Below are 21,734 nucleotides of genomic sequence, written 5' to 3' on the forward strand. Positions count from 1 at the left end.
GCAACCGTAAGTCAACACTTTCTCTTACTAATATAGACCTCTTCTTAAAGCTCAATTATATCACATAACATAGTGCTCCTAAAAGAGTCTGCGTCACTTCCCTCTGTCTTGCCAAAGACGCTTTCCTAGGAAGGAGTTGGAGATGGAATCAGAATCAGAATCGAACTATATGTACACATATATATGTATTTTGTATATATTGTCAGGGTCCTAAGAGGAAAACAAAACCAGAGACCACTGTACATGGTTTTACAAAAAGAAGTTAATACCAGGAATTGGTAATAGATAATGGAAAGATTGAAAAACCAAGTAGGGAACAGTGAGGCCCTCCAGAAATTAGCAAGAGCAAGAAACTGCTCCACCATTCCTGCTGGATGGACACAGAAAGAGAAGGCAGTGTTCCTGAAGCTCACTGGCTGGTGTTGAATGGCAGGAAATGGATCCATGTGGAAGATGGATCTGTTGGTAGAGAAGCTGCCATGACAAAAAGAGGGAGAGAAACACCCTGATTTCTTCCACCTTTCCACCTTCCCACTGGCCAATCTAACAGGGAGCTGTTGCTTACAAAGCCTGGGAACTGCAGCCTGCAGGGCCAGCCCCTTTGAGAGGAGAAAAGAACAGCAGAAGAGTGAAGGAGGATAAGAGGTGCACCAAATATACATGCATTATTTAGTGGGACCCACAGTAGATCAATAAATGTTAAATTCCCACTTCTTCCAGTTTTCAATTTCATTGGTCATTTAGATTCTTTATCTGATTACTAGAGATGTAAAGAAAGGTAGGCTTTTCCACCCACAGATTGATTTATTTGAGAGAGAGTGTGCATGCTTGCGCGCTTGCACATACAATTGAACACCTGCAAGTGGGTGCCCATATGTGGGGAGGGGCAGAGGGAGAGCATCTCTAGCAAATTGCTCTTTGGAGACCAACTAGGGCTGGATCTCACAACCCAGGAGATCATGACCTGAGCCAAAACCAAGAGTAGGACGCTTAACCGCCTGAGCCACCCAAGCACTCCACAAAGTGCTTTTATAATATGCCCCAGGACCTGAATTACGTAGAAACATCTATGAATACAAACAGGTGTCCTGCTCTGAGTTTCTTGAAACTACCCCACTTTGAAGAAAATCAACTTGGTCAAGCTAAGTAAGCAGTCACTCCCTCAGCCCCTGTATTTACTTCGATACCTTTTTAGTATCTCTCTCTTTTGCCTGACCCTCCAACACGTTCATTCTCCATTTATTTTATTTATTTATTTATTTATTCGTTCTCCATTTATGATAAATCCCCAAGTCCCACAAAGCACCCCCCCCCCCGGACCTTTCACTGTTTATTTTACTTCTAATTCAATTGTCCTTTTCACGTATCCATATGCAAAAATACTGGGGTCCATGGTGATACTAATTAAACCCCCTTTGTGCCTTTGAGTTCTGAAAACATTTAAGGTGAGGAGTAAAATATCGGCTGTACTGCTGGCAAGGCTAGATGGAAGAGCACAGCTGGCGCTTGGAGCTGAAATAATACATTTCCTCCCACTGAATCAGACTTACCACGTTGTCATAGGTAAAGAGCACAGATAACTTGTGGGCCTGGGGTCCACATGCTCGATCCTGACCACTTTCACCAATTTGATAAATCAGTCCCTCCTGGGGATGAGGTAGATGGGGTGACCAGAAAGAGTCCCCAGTGTGCCTTTCTGGGTAACATAGGAGAAGGCCTCTTGCCTTGCAGAAATGAGAGAAGTAGATGTCCCTCTCCGTCAAATTACTACCTACATAAAATGTCAGTCAATCTGCTAAAACTGTCTATGGGCCAGTTTAACCACCCCCTCCTGGTTCCCGATTTGTGTGTAATCAATCCCAGCCTCAAAAGCTTGGAAATCAGGCATTCCTGATGCCTAGTTAAGAAAATTTTACCATCTGATTTAAAGTTTAACATTTTTCCTTAAAACTTCTGTGTTGGGGGGGATCCCTCGGCTAATAGTTGCCCATGGTTTAACATCATCAATACTATTCTGCTTAGCTAACTCTAATTACGAACGAATCCATAGCTGTACTAGGCAGCGATAGCAGAAGTAGAACTGCTGTAATTAGTACTGATCACACAAATAGGGTGGCTCAGCGGTTTAGTGCCTGACATTAGCTCAGGGCATGATCCTGGAGTCCCAGGATCTAGTTCCACATCAGGCTCCCTGCATGGAGCTGCTTCTCCCTCTGCCTGTGTCTCTGCCTCTCTGTCTCTGTCTCTCATGAATAAAAAAAGAAAAAAAAAACACACAAAAAAAAACCCTTCTGTGTTGGAACTTGTTTTATAAATATATTATGCACTGCTGTGAAAGTAAGCACAACATAAACCAAAGCACAAACAAAAACTACTGCACACCGAATATAGTAACTCCAACTCTCACAGAGTCCTGGAAACATAAATAATTCTGTAGCTGATAACCGAGAATATTTTCCTGAAGGAAAATGTAAGTACCAAATGTAACAGCCTGTGAACTCTATTTTATTTATTTTATTTTTTATTTTTTTAATTTATTTTTTATTGGTGTTCAATTTACTAACATACAGAATAACCCCCAGTGCCCGTCACCCATTCACTCCCACCCCCCGCCCTCCTCCCCTTCCACCACCCCTAGTTCGTTTCCCAGAGTTAGCAGTCTTTACGTTCTGTCTCCCTTTCTGATACTTCCCACACATTTCTTCTCCCTTCCCTTATATTCCCTTTCACTATTATTTATATTCCCCAAATGAATGAGAACATATAATGTTTGTCCTTCTCCGACTGACTTACTTCACTCAGCATACTCAAAGACAACCTACAGAATGGGAGAAGATATTTGCAAATGACATATCAGATAAAGGGCTAGTTTCCAAGATCTATAAAGAACTTATTAAACTCAACACCAAAGAAACAAACAATCCAATCATGAAATGGGCAAAAGACATGAACAGAAATCTCACAGAGGAAGACATAGATATGGCCAACATGCATATGAGAAGATGCTCTGCATCACTTGCCATCAGGGAAATACAAATCAAAACCACACTGTGAACTCTATTTTAAAATGTCTAAATCCATTTCTTTTAGATTTAATAGAAAAATGAAAGGATACCCCCACTAGATGGCGGCAAATTAAATCTTTTAAAACCACCGGTTTTAAGGAGCTGATCATTAAGTTGGCAGACGGGAACTGGGAACTGGGAATTTAGGCAGAAACCATGACTTGCAAAATACACTAGCAAATCATAAAAACTATCAAGCAAATTGTGATTATAGACTATCTACATTGGCCTCCTACAGTCAAGCTCTTTCAATATCAATTCCTTTGGACGCATAGATAATGTCCTAAGATCACACCACAGACAAACTAATTCCCTCCAGTCTGACGAGTTCTGAAAATGCAATCATCGACTGTGACAGACACTCACCTAATTTACAAATTCTGACCAGTCTTGTGACTAATCTAGCATCCAACCCTTTCCGTACCTTTCCTTTCCTGCCTCCTTCCTTCGCTATTCAGTCTTGCTAGAGGGGTTAGATGCACAAAGGTGTGAGGTTTGTAGAGGTGTTCCTGGTTGTGTTGATTATGAGCTTTAATACAATGATACATGCTATTTTCAAACTTGTTAAGGGATAATCTTTAAAATACCCCTCATATTAAAATAGATTTATGTTACGGGCCGCCTGGGTGGCTCAGTCAGTTAAACATCCAACTCTCGGATCTCAGCTCAGGTCTTGATCTCAGGGTTGCGAGTTCAAGCTCTGTGTTGGGCCTCCATGCCTAGCATGGAGCCTACTTAACAAGTAAAATAGATGTGTTTTAGGTAGCAGAAATTGAGTCTTATCCACATAGCAGAAGCAAAGCACCAAATATCCTTCCAAAGACTTTCTCCTTGACCAAACTTTAGACAGATTCCCCTGAGCCTTCTTTTCAACTAGTCTAAACCAGTCTTATCAAAGAATCCTGCTAAGACATCATCTTCCTACCCTTGATATCAGATCACCCTCCATATCTGATCAAGTTCTCTGTCCCCATCTTTGATATAGAAGTCCTTGGCTTGCTTTTAGCAAGAGTCCTGTTAGCAAGAATCCCGTCATGCTTTAAGTCTCTTTCCTCTTAATTATTTTCTATCTACTGACCCCTGCAGTCTGCTCTTTAGCTGTAAATTCCCACTTGCTTTGCTGTATTTGGAGTTGAGCACAATTTCTCACCGTTATTGCAAAGCCTTTTTTTTTTTAAATCAAGATCTTCTTATTCGAGAGATAGAGAGACAGAGACAGAGAAAGAGAGCATGAGTGGGAGGGGAAGAGAGAGAGGGATAATCCCAAGCAGAACCCTCTCCAAGTGTGGAGCCCATTACAGAGCTCGACATTACGACCTGAGCCAAAACCAGGAGTCGAATGCCCAACCAACTGTGCCACCCAGGCATCCTGCCAAGTCTTCCTTTATGTTTTAACAAGTGTCAGAATCACTTCTCTTTAATAATTTGTTTGTTTTTTTAATGTTTTATTTGTTTTTAAAACTTTAACGTGTAATCTAGCAATCATTCTGAATGATTTTAAATCTGGGGTTACTTACAAAGTGCATTATCTCCGACATGAATTCATTTCCAAAGATCTTCACCATCTATCTTCTCATTCAGCTGCTTCTTACTTCATTGATTGACCTCCTAAATAATCTTCTACTGTCTCCAACTTCAATCCTCTCAGCCATTTGCACACTGAATTCCTAGGCTTCATTAGCTAATGAGTAAAAATTACTTTATGTTTATTTCAACATCACACATTCTAAATCGTAGAACTCAGCTCTCCCAGATACTTCTGAGTGCCCCCTCTTTCTACAAAGATGTCAGTCAGGAAGTCGTTCCTGGATGACAACTTCTTCTTTCTTCTTTCTCCTCTACCTCCTTTCTTCTCAGCTCATTCCCTTTCTGAGTCATTTATTGTTGGAAAGTTGCCTCAGGAAGCCTAAAAACTCTTTGTTACTGCTTTTAAATTTATCTCTAAGTGTTTTCAGCCTCATGTCTAATGTACTTCATAGTAAACATTGATTTTGGATGTTATATTTCTTACAAACCATCACTTATTCAAGTTTATTAAGGATGCTCTCAAGTGTTGTCCTCTCACTGTGGCCTTTGGTGAGGTCATACACTGATATATTTTGCCCTCAAGTGCTACCCATTGCTTGAGGGTCTGACTTATAGAGGGCTATGCATAGTAGGTACTTTTTAATATACAGTTTATAATTGTAACAATTTGATAAATAATCATCATTGTTTAAGTATCTACTATATACCAGGAGCCATGCTAGATACTTTTAGCATATTGCTTCTAACCCTCACAATTCTCTTACAAATGAGTTAACTATTATTTTCATTTTACAAATGAAGAGTTAAGGGTAAGAATGTTTTAAAAAATTCTCCAACATGACATAGTAACTAAGCAGAAGATCTGGGTCTAAAGTCTAGGTTTAATTCTCCATTTATAATGCTTCCTTCATGCCCCCATGTTTGTTTTCCTCTGAGTTTAAAAATCACTCAGCATTTCATTTATCTAGCAGTTAGACTTTTAACCTCAGAAACTGGAGGCTCACGGGAAGCCAAAAAATAAATAGATAAAATAAAGTAAAATATTTGTAATCGTTGAGAGAACTACTACTTTCGGTACCCATATACTTAATATTTTTAGCAATCGATTGCAGTCCCTTTCAGCCTACCGCCTGTAGATCTTATAGTTAGTGCAGAATATGTAATAAGTTTGTGTAATTATGGGAAGCAACATTAGAAACTGTCACTACATTCAATCAGAGAGGAATCTAGAATCATTCACCAGGGCAACTAAGCAAACCAGAGCCATTTACTAAAGGGAAGTTCTACATTCCTTAATATAGGATTCACTTCTGAAAAGTCTTCTGTATTTATTAATAGGAAAGTCACCCCTGTATTCAGCTACGTTATAGTAATTTGTACCATCATGGTTTTTTTTTTTTTTTGCTTTATTGACTCACTTGCCAGAAAGAGTTCAATGAAATACCCTCAATAGGTTACTTTAGTGATTTGTTCTTTCTACATATATGTTTAGAGGTTTTAGCTGAAATAGATATTATATGGAGGATATTTCACAGTATCTCATAAACATTCATTGCTTAATTAAAACTCATCTCTTGAAATATCTTAAGCCCTTGAATTGGTTAATTTCTCAGGGACTGCTTTAGTTGGTAGATATATTTCACTGCCCATATTGAAATTTTATGTGACAGTCACTTGTTAACTTCCAGAAACCATGCAAAATTATTTTTTTGTTTACAAATTTGTTTGCAAATTCAAAGACAGTTTTTCCTACACTTGGTATTTCCAAAATTGGGATGTGTCTTATAACTTTGTTTACATTTTCTTTTTTTTTTAATTTATTTTTTATTGGTGTTCAATTTACTAACATACAGAATAACCCCCAGTGCCCGTCACCCATTCACTCCCACCCCCTGCCCTCCTCCCCTTCTACCACCCCTAGTTCGTTTCCCAGAGTTAGCAGTCTTTACGTTCTGTCTCCCTTTCTGATATTTCCCACCCATTTCTTCTCCCTTCCCTTATTTTCCCTTTCACTATTATTTATATTCCCCAAATGAATGAGAACATATAATGTTTGTCCTTCTCCGACTGACTTACTTCACTCAGCATACTCAAAGACAACCTACAGAATGGGAGAAGATATTTGCAAATGACATATCAGATAAAGGGCTAGTTTCCAAGATCTATAAAGAACTTATTAAACTCAACACCAAAGAAACAAACAATCCAATCATGAAATGGGCAAAAGACATGAACAGAAATCTCACAGAGGAAGACATAGATATGGCCAACATGCATATGAGAAGATGCTCTGCATCACTTGCCATCAGGGAAATACAAATCAAAACCACACTGTGAACTCTATTTTAAAATGTCTAAATCCATTTCTTTTAGATTTAATAGAAAAATGAAAGGATACCCCCACTAGATGGCGGCAAATTAAATCTTTTAAAACCACCGGTTTTAAGGAGCTGATCATTAAGTTGGCAGACGGGAACTGGGAACTGGGAATTTAGGCAGAAACCATGACTTGCAAAATACACTAGCAAATCATAAAAACTATCAAGCAAATTGTGATTATAGACTATCTACATTGGCCTCCTACAGTCAAGCTCTTTCAATATCAATTCCTTTGGACGCATAGATAATGTCCTAAGATCACACCACAGACAAACTAATTCCCTCCAGTCTGACGAGTTCTGAAAATGCAATCATCGACTGTGACAGACACTCACCTAATTTACAAATTCTGACCAGTCTTGTGACTAATCTAGCATCCAACCCTTTCCGTACCTTTCCTTTCCTGCCTCCTTCCTTCGCTATTCAGTCTTGCTAGAGGGGTTAGATGCACAAAGGTGTGAGGTTTGTAGAGGTGTTCCTGGTTGTGTTGATTATGAGCTTTAATACAACAATGATACATGCTATTTTCAAACTTGTTAAGGGATAATCTTTAAAATACCCCTCATATTAAAATAGATTTATGTTACGGGCCGCCTGGGTGGCTCAGTCAGTTAAACATCCAACTCTCGGATCTCAGCTCAGGTCTTGATCTCAGGGTTGCGAGTTCAAGCTCTGTGTTGGGCCTCCATGCCTAGCATGGAGCCTACTTAACAAGTAAAATAGATGTGTTTTAGGTAGCAGAAATTGAGTCTTATCCACATAGCAGAAGCAAAGCACCAAATATCCTTCCAAAGACTTTCTCCTTGACCAAACTTTAGACAGATTCCCCTGAGCCTTCTTTTCAACTAGTCTAAACCAGTCTTATCAAAGAATCCTGCTAAGACATCATCTTCCTACCCTTGATATCAGATCACCCTCCATATCTGATCAAGTTCTCTGTCCCCATCTTTGATATAGAAGTCCTTGGCTTGCTTTTAGCAAGAGTCCTGTTAGCAAGAATCCCGTCATGCTTTAAGTCTCTTTCCTCTTAATTATTTTCTATCTACTGACCCCTGCAGTCTGCTCTTTAGCTGTAAATTCCCACTTGCTTTGCTGTATTTGGAGTTGAGCACAATTTCTCACCGTTATTGCAAAGCCTTTTTTTTTTTTAAATCAAGATCTTCTTATTCGAGAGATAGAGAGACAGAGACAGAGAAAGAGAGCATGAGTGGGAGGGGAAGAGAGAGAGGGATAATCCCAAGCAGAACCCTCTCCAAGTGTGGAGCCCATTACAGAGCTCGACATTACGACCTGAGCCAAAACCAGGAGTCGAATGCCCAACCAACTGTGCCACCCAGGCATCCTGCCAAGTCTTCCTTTATGTTTTAACAAGTGTCAGAATCACTTCTCTTTAATAATTTGTTTGTTTTTTTAATGTTTTATTTGTTTTTAAAACTTTAACGTGTAATCTAGCAATCATTCTGAATGATTTTAAATCTGGGGTTACTTACAAAGTGCATTATCTCCGACATGAATTCATTTCCAAAGATCTTCACCATCTATCTTCTCATTCAGCTGCTTCTTACTTCATTGATTGACCTCCTAAATAATCTTCTACTGTCTCCAACTTCAATCCTCTCAGCCATTTGCACACTGAATTCCTAGGCTTCATTAGCTAATGAGTAAAAATTACTTTATGTTTATTTCAACATCACACATTCTAAATCGTAGAACTCAGCTCTCCCAGATACTTCTGAGTGCCCCCTCTTTCTACAAAGATGTCAGTCAGGAAGTCGTTCCTGGATGACAACTTCTTCTTTCTTCTTTCTCCTCTACCTCCTTTCTTCTCAGCTCATTCCCTTTCTGAGTCATTTATTGTTGGAAAGTTGCCTCAGGAAGCCTAAAAACTCTTTGTTACTGCTTTTAAATTTATCTCTAAGTGTTTTCAGCCTCATGTCTAATGTACTTCATAGTAAACATTGATTTTGGATGTTATATTTCTTACAAACCATCACTTATTCAAGTTTATTAAGGATGCTCTCAAGTGTTGTCCTCTCACTGTGGCCTTTGGTGAGGTCATACACTGATATATTTTGCCCTCAAGTGCTACCCATTGCTTGAGGGTCTGACTTATAGAGGGCTATGCATAGTAGGTACTTTTTAATATACAGTTTATAATTGTAACAATTTGATAAATAATCATCATTGTTTAAGTATCTACTATATACCAGGAGCCATGCTAGATACTTTTAGCATATTGCTTCTAACCCTCACAATTCTCTTACAAATGAGTTAACTATTATTTTCATTTTACAAATGAAGAGTTAAGGGTAAGAATGTTTTAAAAAATTCTCCAACATGACATAGTAACTAAGCAGAAGATCTGGGTCTAAAGTCTAGGTTTAATTCTCCATTTATAATGCTTCCTTCATGCCCCCATGTTTGTTTTCCTCTGAGTTTAAAAATCACTCAGCATTTCATTTATCTAGCAGTTAGACTTTTAACCTCAGAAACTGGAGGCTCACGGGAAGCCAAAAAATAAATAGATAAAATAAAGTAAAATATTTGTAATCGTTGAGAGAACTACTACTTTCGGTACCCATATACTTAATATTTTTAGCAATCGATTGCAGTCCCTTTCAGCCTACCGCCTGTAGATCTTATAGTTAGTGCAGAATATGTAATAAGTTTGTGTAATTATGGGAAGCAACATTAGAAACTGTCACTACATTCAATCAGAGAGGAATCTAGAATCATTCACCAGGGCAACTAAGCAAACCAGAGCCATTTACTAAAGGGAAGTTCTACATTCCTTAATATAGGATTCACTTCTGAAAAGTCTTCTGTATTTATTAATAGGAAAGTCACCCCTGTATTCAGCTACGTTATAGTAATTTGTACCATCATGGTTTTTTTTTTTTTTTTGCTTTATTGACTCACTTGCCAGAAAGAGTTCAATGAAATACCCTCAATAGGTTACTTTAGTGATTTGTTCTTTCTACATATATGTTTAGAGGTTTTAGCTGAAATAGATATTATATGGAGGATATTTCACAGTATCTCATAAACATTCATTGCTTAATTAAAACTCATCTCTTGAAATATCTTAAGCCCTTGAATTGGTTAATTTCTCAGGGACTGCTTTAGTTGGTAGATATATTTCACTGCCCATATTGAAATTTTATGTGACAGTCACTTGTTAACTTCCAGAAACCATGCAAAATTATTTTTTTGTTTACAAATTTGTTTGCAAATTCAAAGACAGTTTTTCCTACACTTGGTATTTCCAAAATTGGGATGTGTCTTATAACTTTGTTTACATTTTCTTTTTTTTTAATTTATTTTTTATTGGTGTTCAATTTACTAACATACAGAATAACCCCCATTGCCCGTCACCCATTCACTCCCACCCCCTGCCCTCCTCCCCTTCTACCACCCCTAGTTCGTTTCCCAGAGTTAGCAGTCTTTACGTTCTGTCTCCCTTTCTGATATTTCCCACACATTTCTTCTCCCTTCCCTTATATTCCCTTTCACTATTATTTATATTCCCCAAATGAATGAGAACATATAATGTTTGTCCTTCTCCGACTGACTTACTTCACTTAGCATAATACCCTCCAGTTCCATCCACGTTGAAGCAAATGGTGGTCTACATTTTCTATGAAAAGTTTTACATCTGACTTTCAGAAAAATACTCTACATGTGAAGATGTCCGTTTCAGTATTGTCAAAGCAAAAATTAGAAATAATCCATACTATCAATATGGGAGTGGCTAACTTGTAGTAAATCTATACAATGGGATTCTGTGCAAACATTGCACCATCATATAAATATAGCCACCATGGATTGTTTGGTGTGATGTTTACTAAGGTTAAATGTACAAGGCGAACAACGATCTGTTATTTCTTCTTAAATACTTAGGCTACAATCCTTGTAGCTGGATGGCAGTGCCCTCTATATACAATAAAAACCTTGTGATGAGACATTTCTCCACTCAAATAAATGCTGTTATTAAAAAAAGACAGAATGAAATCATTTAGCTAGCTTTAAAATAATTGCTATTAATTCTGTGATTTAAACAAATTTTAGCCCCCACATAACTTATATGCTTAACTTCTACGAACTGAAAACGATCCTCTATGATCACATTCTCCATTGTGGTAGCCCCTGGCCGTATATGGCTATTGAGCATTTGCCATGTGGCCAGTCCAAACTGAGATGTCTTGTAAGTATGAAATACAAACTAAATACTAAAGATTTAGCGGAAATAAAAGAATAGAAAATATTCCATCAATAATTGATGATTTCAAAAATATTAATTACAGGGATCCCTGGGTGGCGCAGCGGTTTGGCGCCTGCCTTTGGCCCAGGGCGCGATCCTGGAGACCCGGGATCGAATCCCACGTCGGGCTCCCGGTGCATGGAGCCTGCTTCTCCCTCTGCCTGTGTCTCTGCCTCTCTCTCTCTCTCTCTATGTGACTATCATAAATAAATAAAATAAAAAAAAATTAAAAAAATATTAATTATATGTTGAAATGCTAATATCTAGGACATATTAGGTTAAAAAATATTACTCAATTCAATTTTGCCTGTCTCTTTTTATTTTTTATTTTTTTGTGGTCGGGACTAGAAATTATATATGTGCTGACATTTTATTTCTATTGTATAGTACTCTTCTGTTGCTTTGGTCTCTTAAAGACTCAAAAACTTCAAGGGCCTCATTTCTGGCTGAAACTAAAACGAAATTAGTAAGGCACCACTTAGTATTTCATTTTCACACTCCTTTGGACTTTAAAAATTTTGGGATCAAAACAACCACCATAAAAAAGCCAAATGGCCATGGGCAGAACTGCTTCTAGAACCTTGTCTTTCTATTAGCTTGCAATTATGTTAGTAAACATCACTACAGGTGTGGCTGCCCTGACCTTCCAGCGCATGCTCTCTGTTAAAGTGAAAAGGACATATCTTTTTAGGACTGTCATCTGATGCTTCCAGTAGTGATTTCCAGACTTACTTTCTTAAAGGGCCAAATCATATTTTTCTCGATGGGTATTTTAAATGCTATTGAAAATATGGCTACACATTCACACAGTTGTTTCTTGCACAGAGGATTCCTCAACTAACCCTGGCAACAAGTTAAAGGTCAATGGGTCTGATGCCGTTTATCAGTTCGGGGTGGTTCCCTTGTTTCCTAAATTTCTTGTGATTTGTATCATGAAAGGGTGATGAGTATTTTCAAATGCTTTTTCTGCGTCTATTAAAATGAGCAGATCGATTTTCCTTTTGTTAATCTGGTGAATTGCATTAAATGATCTTCAAATGTTAAACCAACCTTGTATTCCTGGAATAAATTCCACTTGATCATGGAATATACTTCTTTTTATATGTTGTTGGATTTGATTTGCTAACATTTTGAGGATTTCTTTTCTTTTTTTTTTTTTTTTTTTTTTTACAATTCCTGACATCTTTTTGAAAGACATTTTGATGGACAAAGAGTTCTTGGTCGGAGACTTTTATACTTTAAAGATATAGTTTTATTATATTCTGGACTGCATAGTTTCTCATAGTATAATTCACTTTTATTTATTTATTTATTTATTTATTTATTTATTTATTTATTTATTTATAGATTTTATTTATTTATTCATGAGAAATACAGAGAGAGAGGCAGAGATACAGGCAGAGGGAGAAGCAGGCTCCTTGCAGGGAGCCCGATGTGGGACTCGATCCCGAGACCCCAGGATCATGGCCCGAGCCGAAGGCAGATGCTCAACCGCTGAGCCATCCAGGCACCCCTGATTTATTTTTTAAAGTATTTTTAGTGTAATTTACTTTAAAAATTTGTTTTTCCATAAATTATATTTCTTTTTTCTCTCATTTCCTTCAAACTTCTCTAATAGGGCTTGATTTTTAGCAACTTGACTGGGATATGTTTAAGTGTATTTTTCTTTGTATTTATCTTGCTTGGCATTTTCTGAGATTGTTGCTTATGTGTTTCTACATTTTTCATTAGTTTTGTAAAATTTGTGACCCTTCTATCTTCAAATAATTCTTCTACCTCATTGTCTCTCTCCGGTACCTCAGTTATACATGTGTCAGACCACTCAATGCTAATGTTCAGATGTTGTATATGAAAATATATTTCATACCAATGTATTTATACCTGGGATTGATGATTCTTCTATCTGACTGTTAGGGTAGATGTGTCAGTGTCAATAGGAATAGAGATGGATTTGGATATTGTTTTTGCTCTATTTCTCTTTAGTGCACCACAGGCTTAAAATTCTTCTAATGGGGATTGAAACTTCCTTATGCTTTGTCTGAAACCTTGAGAGTCTTTTGTCAGTGTAACTACTCCACTCTCAGCTTTCAGCAGGTCTAGTATGCCTGTAACTACAGAGGGGGTCTCTCTCTGCTCTCTTGAACCACTTATATTGGTGTGGTGCCATTGACTTTGTATTCATGCAAAGCTCAAAATGGAAACAGAGGAGAGGTTCTCCTGGACAGCCCTAGCCTTACTTAGGCCCTGAGGATCTGAGCCTCAATGGTTGGACTTTGCCTTGTTTTGGTGGCAAGTCTTGGAAAGATGCTGCTCCTGCCCCTCTCGCTTTGTCAGATGATTTGTATTTCTACCCTTCCCTCTGGTGGTAGCCAACCTTCAGGTGGGCCACAGAACAGAATGTTTTCCCACCTCTTAATGATACATGGCTTTTGTTCTGTTCATCTTGCTTTGCAGTGATTAGGGGGCAGGAGAGTTTCCTGCCTCAATGCCAGGGAAGAACTACTTTGGCTTTGCTTGTTCAAAGGCCCAGGAACATAACACTTTGGAGTAGGAAGGTAAGCAAGGATCCCTGCTTCTCTCTCAGCATCAGTTTATCATCACCCAATGTGTTCCTCGTTAAGGAGGGTTCTCTTGCTCTGTCAAATGGCAGAGATCTGATACGTGGGTATGGATTCCCCTTGTCTCTGAGGTTCCTAGGATTTCTAAACTATTATGCTAGCCCTCACTTGTCCTTTAAGAATTAATATTTCAAATGTTTTCTTTTAATCTTATTTTATTGTTGCTATCTCTTCCTTCTGTGTTCAACAAAAGATGAAAGAGTCTGTGTCCTATCCTTCTTCCTAGGAGTTTGGAAGCAATTCACCTGGCTGCTTTGCAAATGTAGCTCTCCAATGGGCTTAAAAAGTGATTCTTTTTTATATTATCCAGGTTTTCTTTTTTTTTTTTTTTTTTGGTTATAGTTGTTAGAGCCAGGTAACATTCTGTTTGGCTTTCTATATTCTGAGTAGAAGCAAAAGTCTTAGAATAATTTCTTTTGAATAGACCCATATTTTTCCCTTTGCTCTCATGTAGTGCCCAGTTGGGTACCATGGCACAAGAATCAGAGTCCTTCTACTTTCCTTCCTCCTAGGCATCCTATTTCATTTATGCTTATTAATGTCATGAAGCCCTGTGAATGGGTATCCTAGTTGAGTATGATGAATATGGAAAAACTAGGGCATTTTTTCTATTTACGTAGTGACCATATATTTGGCAAACTAGGTCTCTTAATAGAGGCAAATGACTTTTCCACTCCCTGATGGGCATATAGTAAGGCAAGCTAAAGGCTCAGGTTGAAGGTGGAGTCTGTGATATCCTTCTCCCCAGCTCTTCTCAGTGGTTTTTCTCCTGGTCTACCAGGCCTAGCACTTGCTGGCTGCACAAAATTTTGTTGAAGATCTGGATTGTTTGTGGAAACACAATGTCTCATCCACTGGAAGGAAGATAGTTTCATTTCTCCTGTAAAAACATCTAGCCTGTATATAGGGCCTGAATAACTTATATTTCTGTCTGAGAAAAAAAAGCCGAAAGGAAGGTGAGTTTTTACCATAAAAATATACACATTTCATGTTCTCTTATTGTTCTCCTAAATTCTTTATGTTCAGTAAACTTTTTTTGTACCTGAGAAAGTAAATCACACCCTAGGTCCCATCCCCCTCTTTAGAGAGAAAAAGAATAATCCTTTCTATTTTTGGTCTAGGATAGTTTCTCTGATAATAATTTCTTTTTGGGAAACACTTCACATAAGAGCATTCATTGGGATATTGGTTTTACCATCTTTTTGTTTGATTTTTCTCCAAATATGGCAGAAATGTCTTCTTTTCATGTCTCTGATTTCTCCCGGGTCCTTCAGCAATTTTCGGGTTGTTTACAGTGAGATCATCCAGGTCAAAAAAAAAAATTAGGATAAGTGTGGGGAAACTGGGGGACAGTTCCACTGTCGCCTCGCTGCACAGTTGTCTTTCGTTGCGTCCTAGCAAAAACTATTAAATCTAGCATCTTCTGACTTCCATTAGGGTTACTCCAGCTAGAATCCAGTAGTATTAGCTTCCCTCCCTCCCCACCCCCACTCCTCTTCCCCACGTGGAAGCAGAGAAGGAAGCAGCCTTGGAAGTTCTCTTTGGGCAACTGTCAACCTTGCAGGGACGTTTGCTTTCTGCTCAAGGAGAAAGGCTCCCTCTGGAGGCTTGGGCCTCTGGTGGCCACCGGTTGGCTGACGTCCGGGCCTGCTGGCTCTTCGGTGGAGCGGGGGGAGCGGGAGGCCCCTGGGAGCAGCAGGGCCCACCTCCCTCGGCCGCCGCCCCCGTGTGACCCCAGCCCCCCACCATGCAGGACGCCCTAGCAGAAGTGGAGCCCGAGGTGGCGCCGGCCCAGCTTGCTGAGAATGCTCAGGGCGAGGAGGACAGGAAGGACCAGAAGCGAGTCTGGCGTATAAGGACAGTTCCCACTAGCCTGATCAAGTTCCATGCTTTCCAAAAAGGGAGAGGTCAGCCTGAGGCCAATCTGAAGAAGAATCGAGAACGGAATGAAAGTTTGGAGGGACGCTGCGGCTTGGGTTGCATGGTTATTCCCTGCTGCCAGCGTTTAAACAACATCTATTGTTTCATGATTTTCTACTGCCTCCTGGTCACCTCTCAAGGTGAGCCTGAGTGGGAGTGGCTGTCATTCTGGTGAGGGCAGCCCTCAGGGACCCTTGGGGTTGCTACCTGGTGGAGGAGGAGGCCAGGAGAGGGATGAGGCCTGAGTGGAGGACTCCTTGGGGTGCCCCAGCTTGAAGCAGCTGTACTCTCACGTTCTCAAGGTTCTCAAGGTCTACCTGGAATCAAAACAGATTAAAAATGGGCCATTACCTCGGGTTTGTGCACCTGTCATCGCTTCACTTCAGCAGGTGCCTGAGGGAGCCAGTCCACCCTAGGGAGTGTGAGGCCATAGATGGGCTTGGCCTCCAGAGAGCAGCCGGAGGGAGGGTGGTGTTGAGTCATTTAACATTGTTTGGTCACCAACCCTGGGAAGTTCAAGGTTAAATTATTCGGGGGATTAAAATAAAATTGAATATGGTGTCTGTGACCACCCATTTGTTTCTACTTCTGCTCACAAATTGGAGACATGCTGGCCAAGCTGCTCCCCGCCTGGATTTGGCATCCTTGTGTATGAGTTGAGGAGGTGAAGTGGAACCTCAAACAACCCATGTTAGAGACGTCAAACTGGAAGGTGTTTATCCTTGTCCACACAGTTAAACAAAGATTGTGAATTTGAATGCCTTTAGAGAGGGTATTCATTCTTTACTTGGCCACAGCCCTTACCACTCCCATTACACGTAGAATCCTTTACTATGCTGTTTACACTGATGGTATTGAAGTTTGCCAAGCATGATCTGGTTTTGCTCTAAAATGTTATTTCTAAATAAGTACAAAAAAAAAAAAGGCTGTATGTGATAAGAACCATATGAGAAGAATGCATAAATAATGATCAGTTTATCTTGATTTTAAAGAGGAACTTTCTTGGGGAAGGGGCATCTTAATTATACCCTAATTAATAGGGTACAATTGTAATAGCTGGAATGTAGATAAGGAGTATTTACTGTAAAAGGAAATGAATGAATGAATGAATGAATGAATGTTTGGATAAAAAACCACTCAGTTACAGGAAAGCCTTGTTTCAGAATGGTGAGTGATGACTTTGGCTTGGATGATGGTTTCACCTAAGCACCAAAAAGAGTAATTATATCTGTTTTGTTCATCGTGTCTCTCCAATTACAGTGACTAAGACACTCAATTAAGTATGTATTGAATGCATAAGTGAATACAAAAGAAGGAAAAGACAAATTTTCAGCATATTATGAAGGTCTATAAATAAATACCAGTCCGAAAATTTTGAGAGGATACTAAAAGGTGTTCACCTCACTAATGTACTGGGTGATGAGTAAGGTGCTTTACAGGTATTATCTCACTAAATATAATCCCTTCACTAGGTTGGTAATGAGGAGCCATTGAAGGTTTTTGAAGAAGTGGTTTGCAGTGAATGTTTTTAGCTCCACTACTTATTAACGGACTTCATATAGATCATTAGCTCAGTTTGGGTATGACGTTGAGCCTTCTATTCATAAAAACAATATATCTCTTCATGTATACTTATCCTATCCGTTGATCTATTTATTATTTATTGTTACTTTTTAAACAATTTTGAAGTAATTTCAAACATACAGAAAGGGTGCAAAGGTGATACAAAGAATACAGGTGGCCCCTCACCCGCATCCTCCAGTTGTCTGCATTTTACCACATTTGTTCCTTCACCATAATACGTACAGACTTTTTCAGACATGGTGCCCATTGCTGCTAAAGATTCCAGGGTGTGTTCTCCCAAAGTGAGGACACTTTTCTCACTAACCACTTTTCAGACAGGAATATCAGTGCAACACTACCATCAAATTAGGAATTGGTGGCCCCACTCAGATACTGCCAGCTGCCTCACTATTATCTCATTTTCCTTTCTGGTCCCAAGTTCTATCCAGGAACACACATTGGATTTAGCTGTAATATTTTAGACTTTAATCTGTAGCAGTTCCTCGCTTTCCCCCCTGTTTCTTATGCCCATGCAAATCTTAAGGTATATGGGTCTTTCATTCTGTATGTTGAATTTCAACCTGGGTATAGTTTGATGTGTCCTTATGACCAGACTCGGGGCATGCCTGCCTGATTGCATCCAGACTATAATGAAATTGGTGTCGGGCATAATGCCAGAAGATATAGCCATAAAGGTGGGATTTTAGGATTGGTTTTATTATGCCTTTAGTCTTGAGGTTCTGAGCCGTTTGGGCCGTGGGAGAGATGGGTAGTCATTTTTGGCATGTAGTAGCATTGTAACGAATCAAGCTACCACTTGTGTTTGATTGCGATGAGGTACAGGTGGAAACATGTATCTTAGAAGCCCAATTGGCTCTACCCTTTACCTTCTGGTAGTGGTAATGACTGTAAGTAAGGGTGCTGGTGATGGATGGAATCTTTTGAATGTTCTTATGAGGAGAAAATGACAAATTCAGTTCTGCTAACTCTCAGCTCAAGTCTGAGAATGCTGGAGCCCCCCTCACAGCCCTAAAAGAAGTTCTCATTTCTTTTAACCATAGAGCTTATATTTTTGGAAATCAAACACAAATTTAAGCGTATGGGTTGATGAGTTATAATGGCATTTGAATGCACAATCTAGTCAAGTTTGTCTTGCATCTTGTCTTCTGTTAAGTATCCAAAAAGAGTTATTAATTTTTTTTTAGTCCATTAAGTTTGTTGTGTATTAGGCCAGGGTGGTGACTTCTGAGCTCCTTACATGTAGAACTGGAACAGTATATAAGTGTTTGTGTGGACACATATTTTCATTTAGAGAAGTGATTTTTATACCCAGGAGTGGAATTGCTGGGTCCTATGGTGACTATGATTCACTTTTTAAGTGTGTAAATTTTTCATATATGTGTTTTATTAGTGTGAGGAAGTTGCCTTCCATTTCTACTGAGTATTTTTATTAAGAAAATGTGGTGGGTTTTGTTAATTGCTTTTTTGTTGTTGTTGTTGTTTTGGCATTCCTTTATTGTATTAATATAATGAATTACATTGATTTGTTTTCATATTTTGGTATGAAATTAAGAAGCCCCATGGCTTTTGCACTTTTAAATTTGGTGAAACATTCAAAATAATTGTAAACAGAGGCAACTTATTTGAAGAGTTTTGTCTTTCAACAAGGTACTTGTCAAAAATTCTCTGAGAGTATTTTGGCAGAAATATTTCAATACAAAAAAACTTATTTAGTAGTGTTTCCTTAAGCTTACTAGATATTTATAAACCCCTAGAGAGTGATTTCTCAATTAAAATGTGACCTACAGTGAAGAGTCATTTGGGGCTTCACATTTATTAACTATATAATTGGAGATCCGTACCACTTCCTCATTCTGGCTGAATGATTAACTAGAAGGATATGGGACTCAGGAAGATGTTATACTCATGGCTATGACTTATTACAACAAAAGGATACAGATTAAAATAAGTAAAGAGAAAAGGCCCATGGGACAAAATCCAGAAGAAATCAGGCACACACTTCCATGTATCCTTTCTCAGTGGAATTGCATGGACATGCTTGATTTTTCCAGCAGCAACGTGTGTTAACAGATGCAAACAGTTACCAAACAAGGAAGACTATGTGAGTCTTGGTGTCTAGGGCTTTTTTTTTTTTTTTTTTTTGATCAGTCACTTAAGCATGTAGCATCTGTGTGATTGACCTCAGCTATTCAGACACCATTACCCCACTCTTGCACGCACAACAAAGAATACATTCACCAGAAATCATATTATTAGCATAAATTATGTGATCACACTGATACGTGGCCCAAGGCCTCAGTCATACAACAACACATGTTCACCTTGAATCACTTGTTTAATATAAACGGTTAGATCAGAGGGTTCTGTGTGGTCCAAGGCCTCAAGCAGAATATTCCAAGGGCTCAGAGTTATCTTCCAGGAACCAACCAAAGGCCAGTCTTGAAGATAGGGATTCTTTGAGCATCAAGGCCTGCTGAAGTAATGCTTTGCTGCAAAACTACACAAAGCCACTTGGATGACTTGCAGCTAATATGATGAGAACAATTAGAAAAAAGCTCATATTAAAAGTATACTTTTAGAATATATTTCAGAAAAAAGTATGAATAACATTTTATTAGCAATAAATATGGCTAAGAAATTAAGATATGTGAGTACATATCAAGAATCATATTTTTAAAAAGTTATATAATATAAAGGTGTTTGAAAAGTTTTTGAATAAACTTAGCTTCATTAATGTAATATAACTAATTTGCCTATAAATTACAAAAATTATATGATTTTTAAATATACTACTACATAACAGGCATTGAACCAGGAAAAGAACAAACCATCAAAGATAGAATCTAAAGTTGGTTATCTGGTGTGATTAGGCTTGAAAGCAATGAAAAAAAGCAGTATTTGTGCCCGTGAAAAAGGTATACTTGAGGTTTATGTCATGTAGTAATAAGAGTTATTTAAAATGTTGCCTAGAATGAAGTTCTTATTGAAGGCAATACTATGGGAGATGAATAGCTTCTTCAACTGACTTCTTTGGTAGGATTTTTGACTAGAAGGGTTCGGGGGTTGATTGACTGCTTCCAACTTCCCTGGGAAGTTTACAGAAAGATAATAAGAAGGTTAGGGCATGGTCAGGGAAATGTGTGAGCTTCTCTGATGGTTCTATGAGATTCTCATCATTTTTAGCCACACACTGCATGTCTTGAACAGTTCCAACCCAGAATTACAACCTAAGCTCAATGCACAGATTCACCAGACCAGTTTTGCTAGAGTTGAGATATTGACTGGAGAAGAGTGGAACTGTAAGAATTGGGGTAAGGGCATTTGGCTGGAATTCAATGAATCTGAGGACCATAAGTCCCCAAATCCTAAACCTCCTCTCTCGGTAGGAGCAACTATTTCTAAAGAGAGCAATTCCTTTCTTGAAGACACCAAACTGACCTCACCCAAGTTAAGGGAGTGCTGATTGCCCTTATGATGCACCCCACCAACCCTTATTGCCGCTAGACTTATAACTATAATTAGATCCCAGCCTTCCCAGAATGACTAACATAAAATCTATCCTGGGAGATACTCTACACCACAAATTTGCCTGCCACTTCAGTGATATTTCTAGGAACAATTGGCTTCGAGTATGAGGGCTATCTCTTCTAAAATGAAGGAAAAGTTTCTTGTTTTACTCACTGTTAAGCATAATCTTCAGTGAAGTTGTGGGTTTTTGAAAGTAGAAGTGTGTTATGGTAGCACTATAGCTTCACTGAGGAGCAGCTCTGAAAAAATAGAGGTAAAGGAAATCTTCCTAGTGGGCAGACCATCGAGCAATACGTCTGATGGTCCAGATTGCCTCAATACCATGTTGCAACTGCCCAATGGTTTGACCATTTGATGACTAGGAGAACTGGGTGAGTGGCATGTTCCTTTCAATAGGCAGAGTTATCCTATGTGGATATTCACTAAAAGAAAAACATCACAGTGGAAGCTTTCGATGAGATAAGTAGTCATCCTGTGAAATTAGCATCTTCCCCCAGTCATTGTATGTCTTGTTCAGCGAGCTCATATTTACAGTGACAATCCCATCAGGAACGGAGGTTAGGCAAGAACTGAAGGCCTGGATTTATTTTTACCACTGCTGGTGTGGCTATTGTACTTATTAAATACCTTATACACACACCATCATGGTTGTCTTATTTATTATCACATTGCTTTAAATGAAGGAGTTCATTTTATTAGAGAAAAAGTGTCATCCGGAAGTTCATATTCATCATGGTCTTACCACATATCTCAATAACCAGAAACTCTTGGCTTTATAGAAAATTATGATGTCCTGCTGAAGACTCAGGTAAGGCCCAGTTAGGAGAGAACAATTAAAAAAATTGTGAATGC

At 38.7% G+C, this 21,734-nt stretch overlaps 1 protein-coding gene and 1 long non-coding RNA gene across 7 annotated transcripts in view; one reads left to right on the plus strand and one right to left on the minus strand.

Moving 5' to 3' along the window:
* LOC111095116 overlaps window positions 1–16,225 on the minus strand; it is a 35,532-nt gene extending 19,307 nt beyond the window's left edge. For all 3 annotated transcript variants that reach the window (XR_005356604.1, XR_005356603.1, XR_005356605.1), the window contains exons 1-3: window positions 16,122–16,225; window positions 8,462–8,625; window positions 4,583–4,746 (exon numbers count right to left, since the gene is read on the minus strand). This is a non-coding gene — a long non-coding RNA (uncharacterized LOC111095116). The remainder of the gene's footprint in view (window positions 1–4,582; window positions 4,747–8,461; window positions 8,626–16,121) is intronic.
* The window catches only part of SLCO6A1 (solute carrier organic anion transporter family member 6A1), a 94,184-nt gene continuing 87,834 nt past the window's right edge, over window positions 15,385–21,734 (plus strand). For 3 of the 4 annotated variants that reach the window (XM_038532241.1, XM_038532242.1, XM_038532240.1), the window contains exon 1: window positions 15,385–15,910. In XM_038532241.1, coding sequence (XP_038388169.1) covers window positions 15,598–15,910 — 313 coding nt within the window. In that variant the 5' untranslated portion in view covers window positions 15,385–15,597. The remainder of the gene's footprint in view (window positions 15,911–21,734) is intronic. The other variant, XM_038532239.1, reaches the window with a different exon arrangement.

This window comes from Canis lupus, chromosome 3 (assembly GCF_011100685.1).
Source record: "Canis lupus familiaris isolate Mischka breed German Shepherd chromosome 3, alternate assembly UU_Cfam_GSD_1.0, whole genome shotgun sequence".
Lineage (NCBI taxonomy): Eukaryota > Metazoa > Chordata > Mammalia > Carnivora > Canidae > Canis > Canis lupus.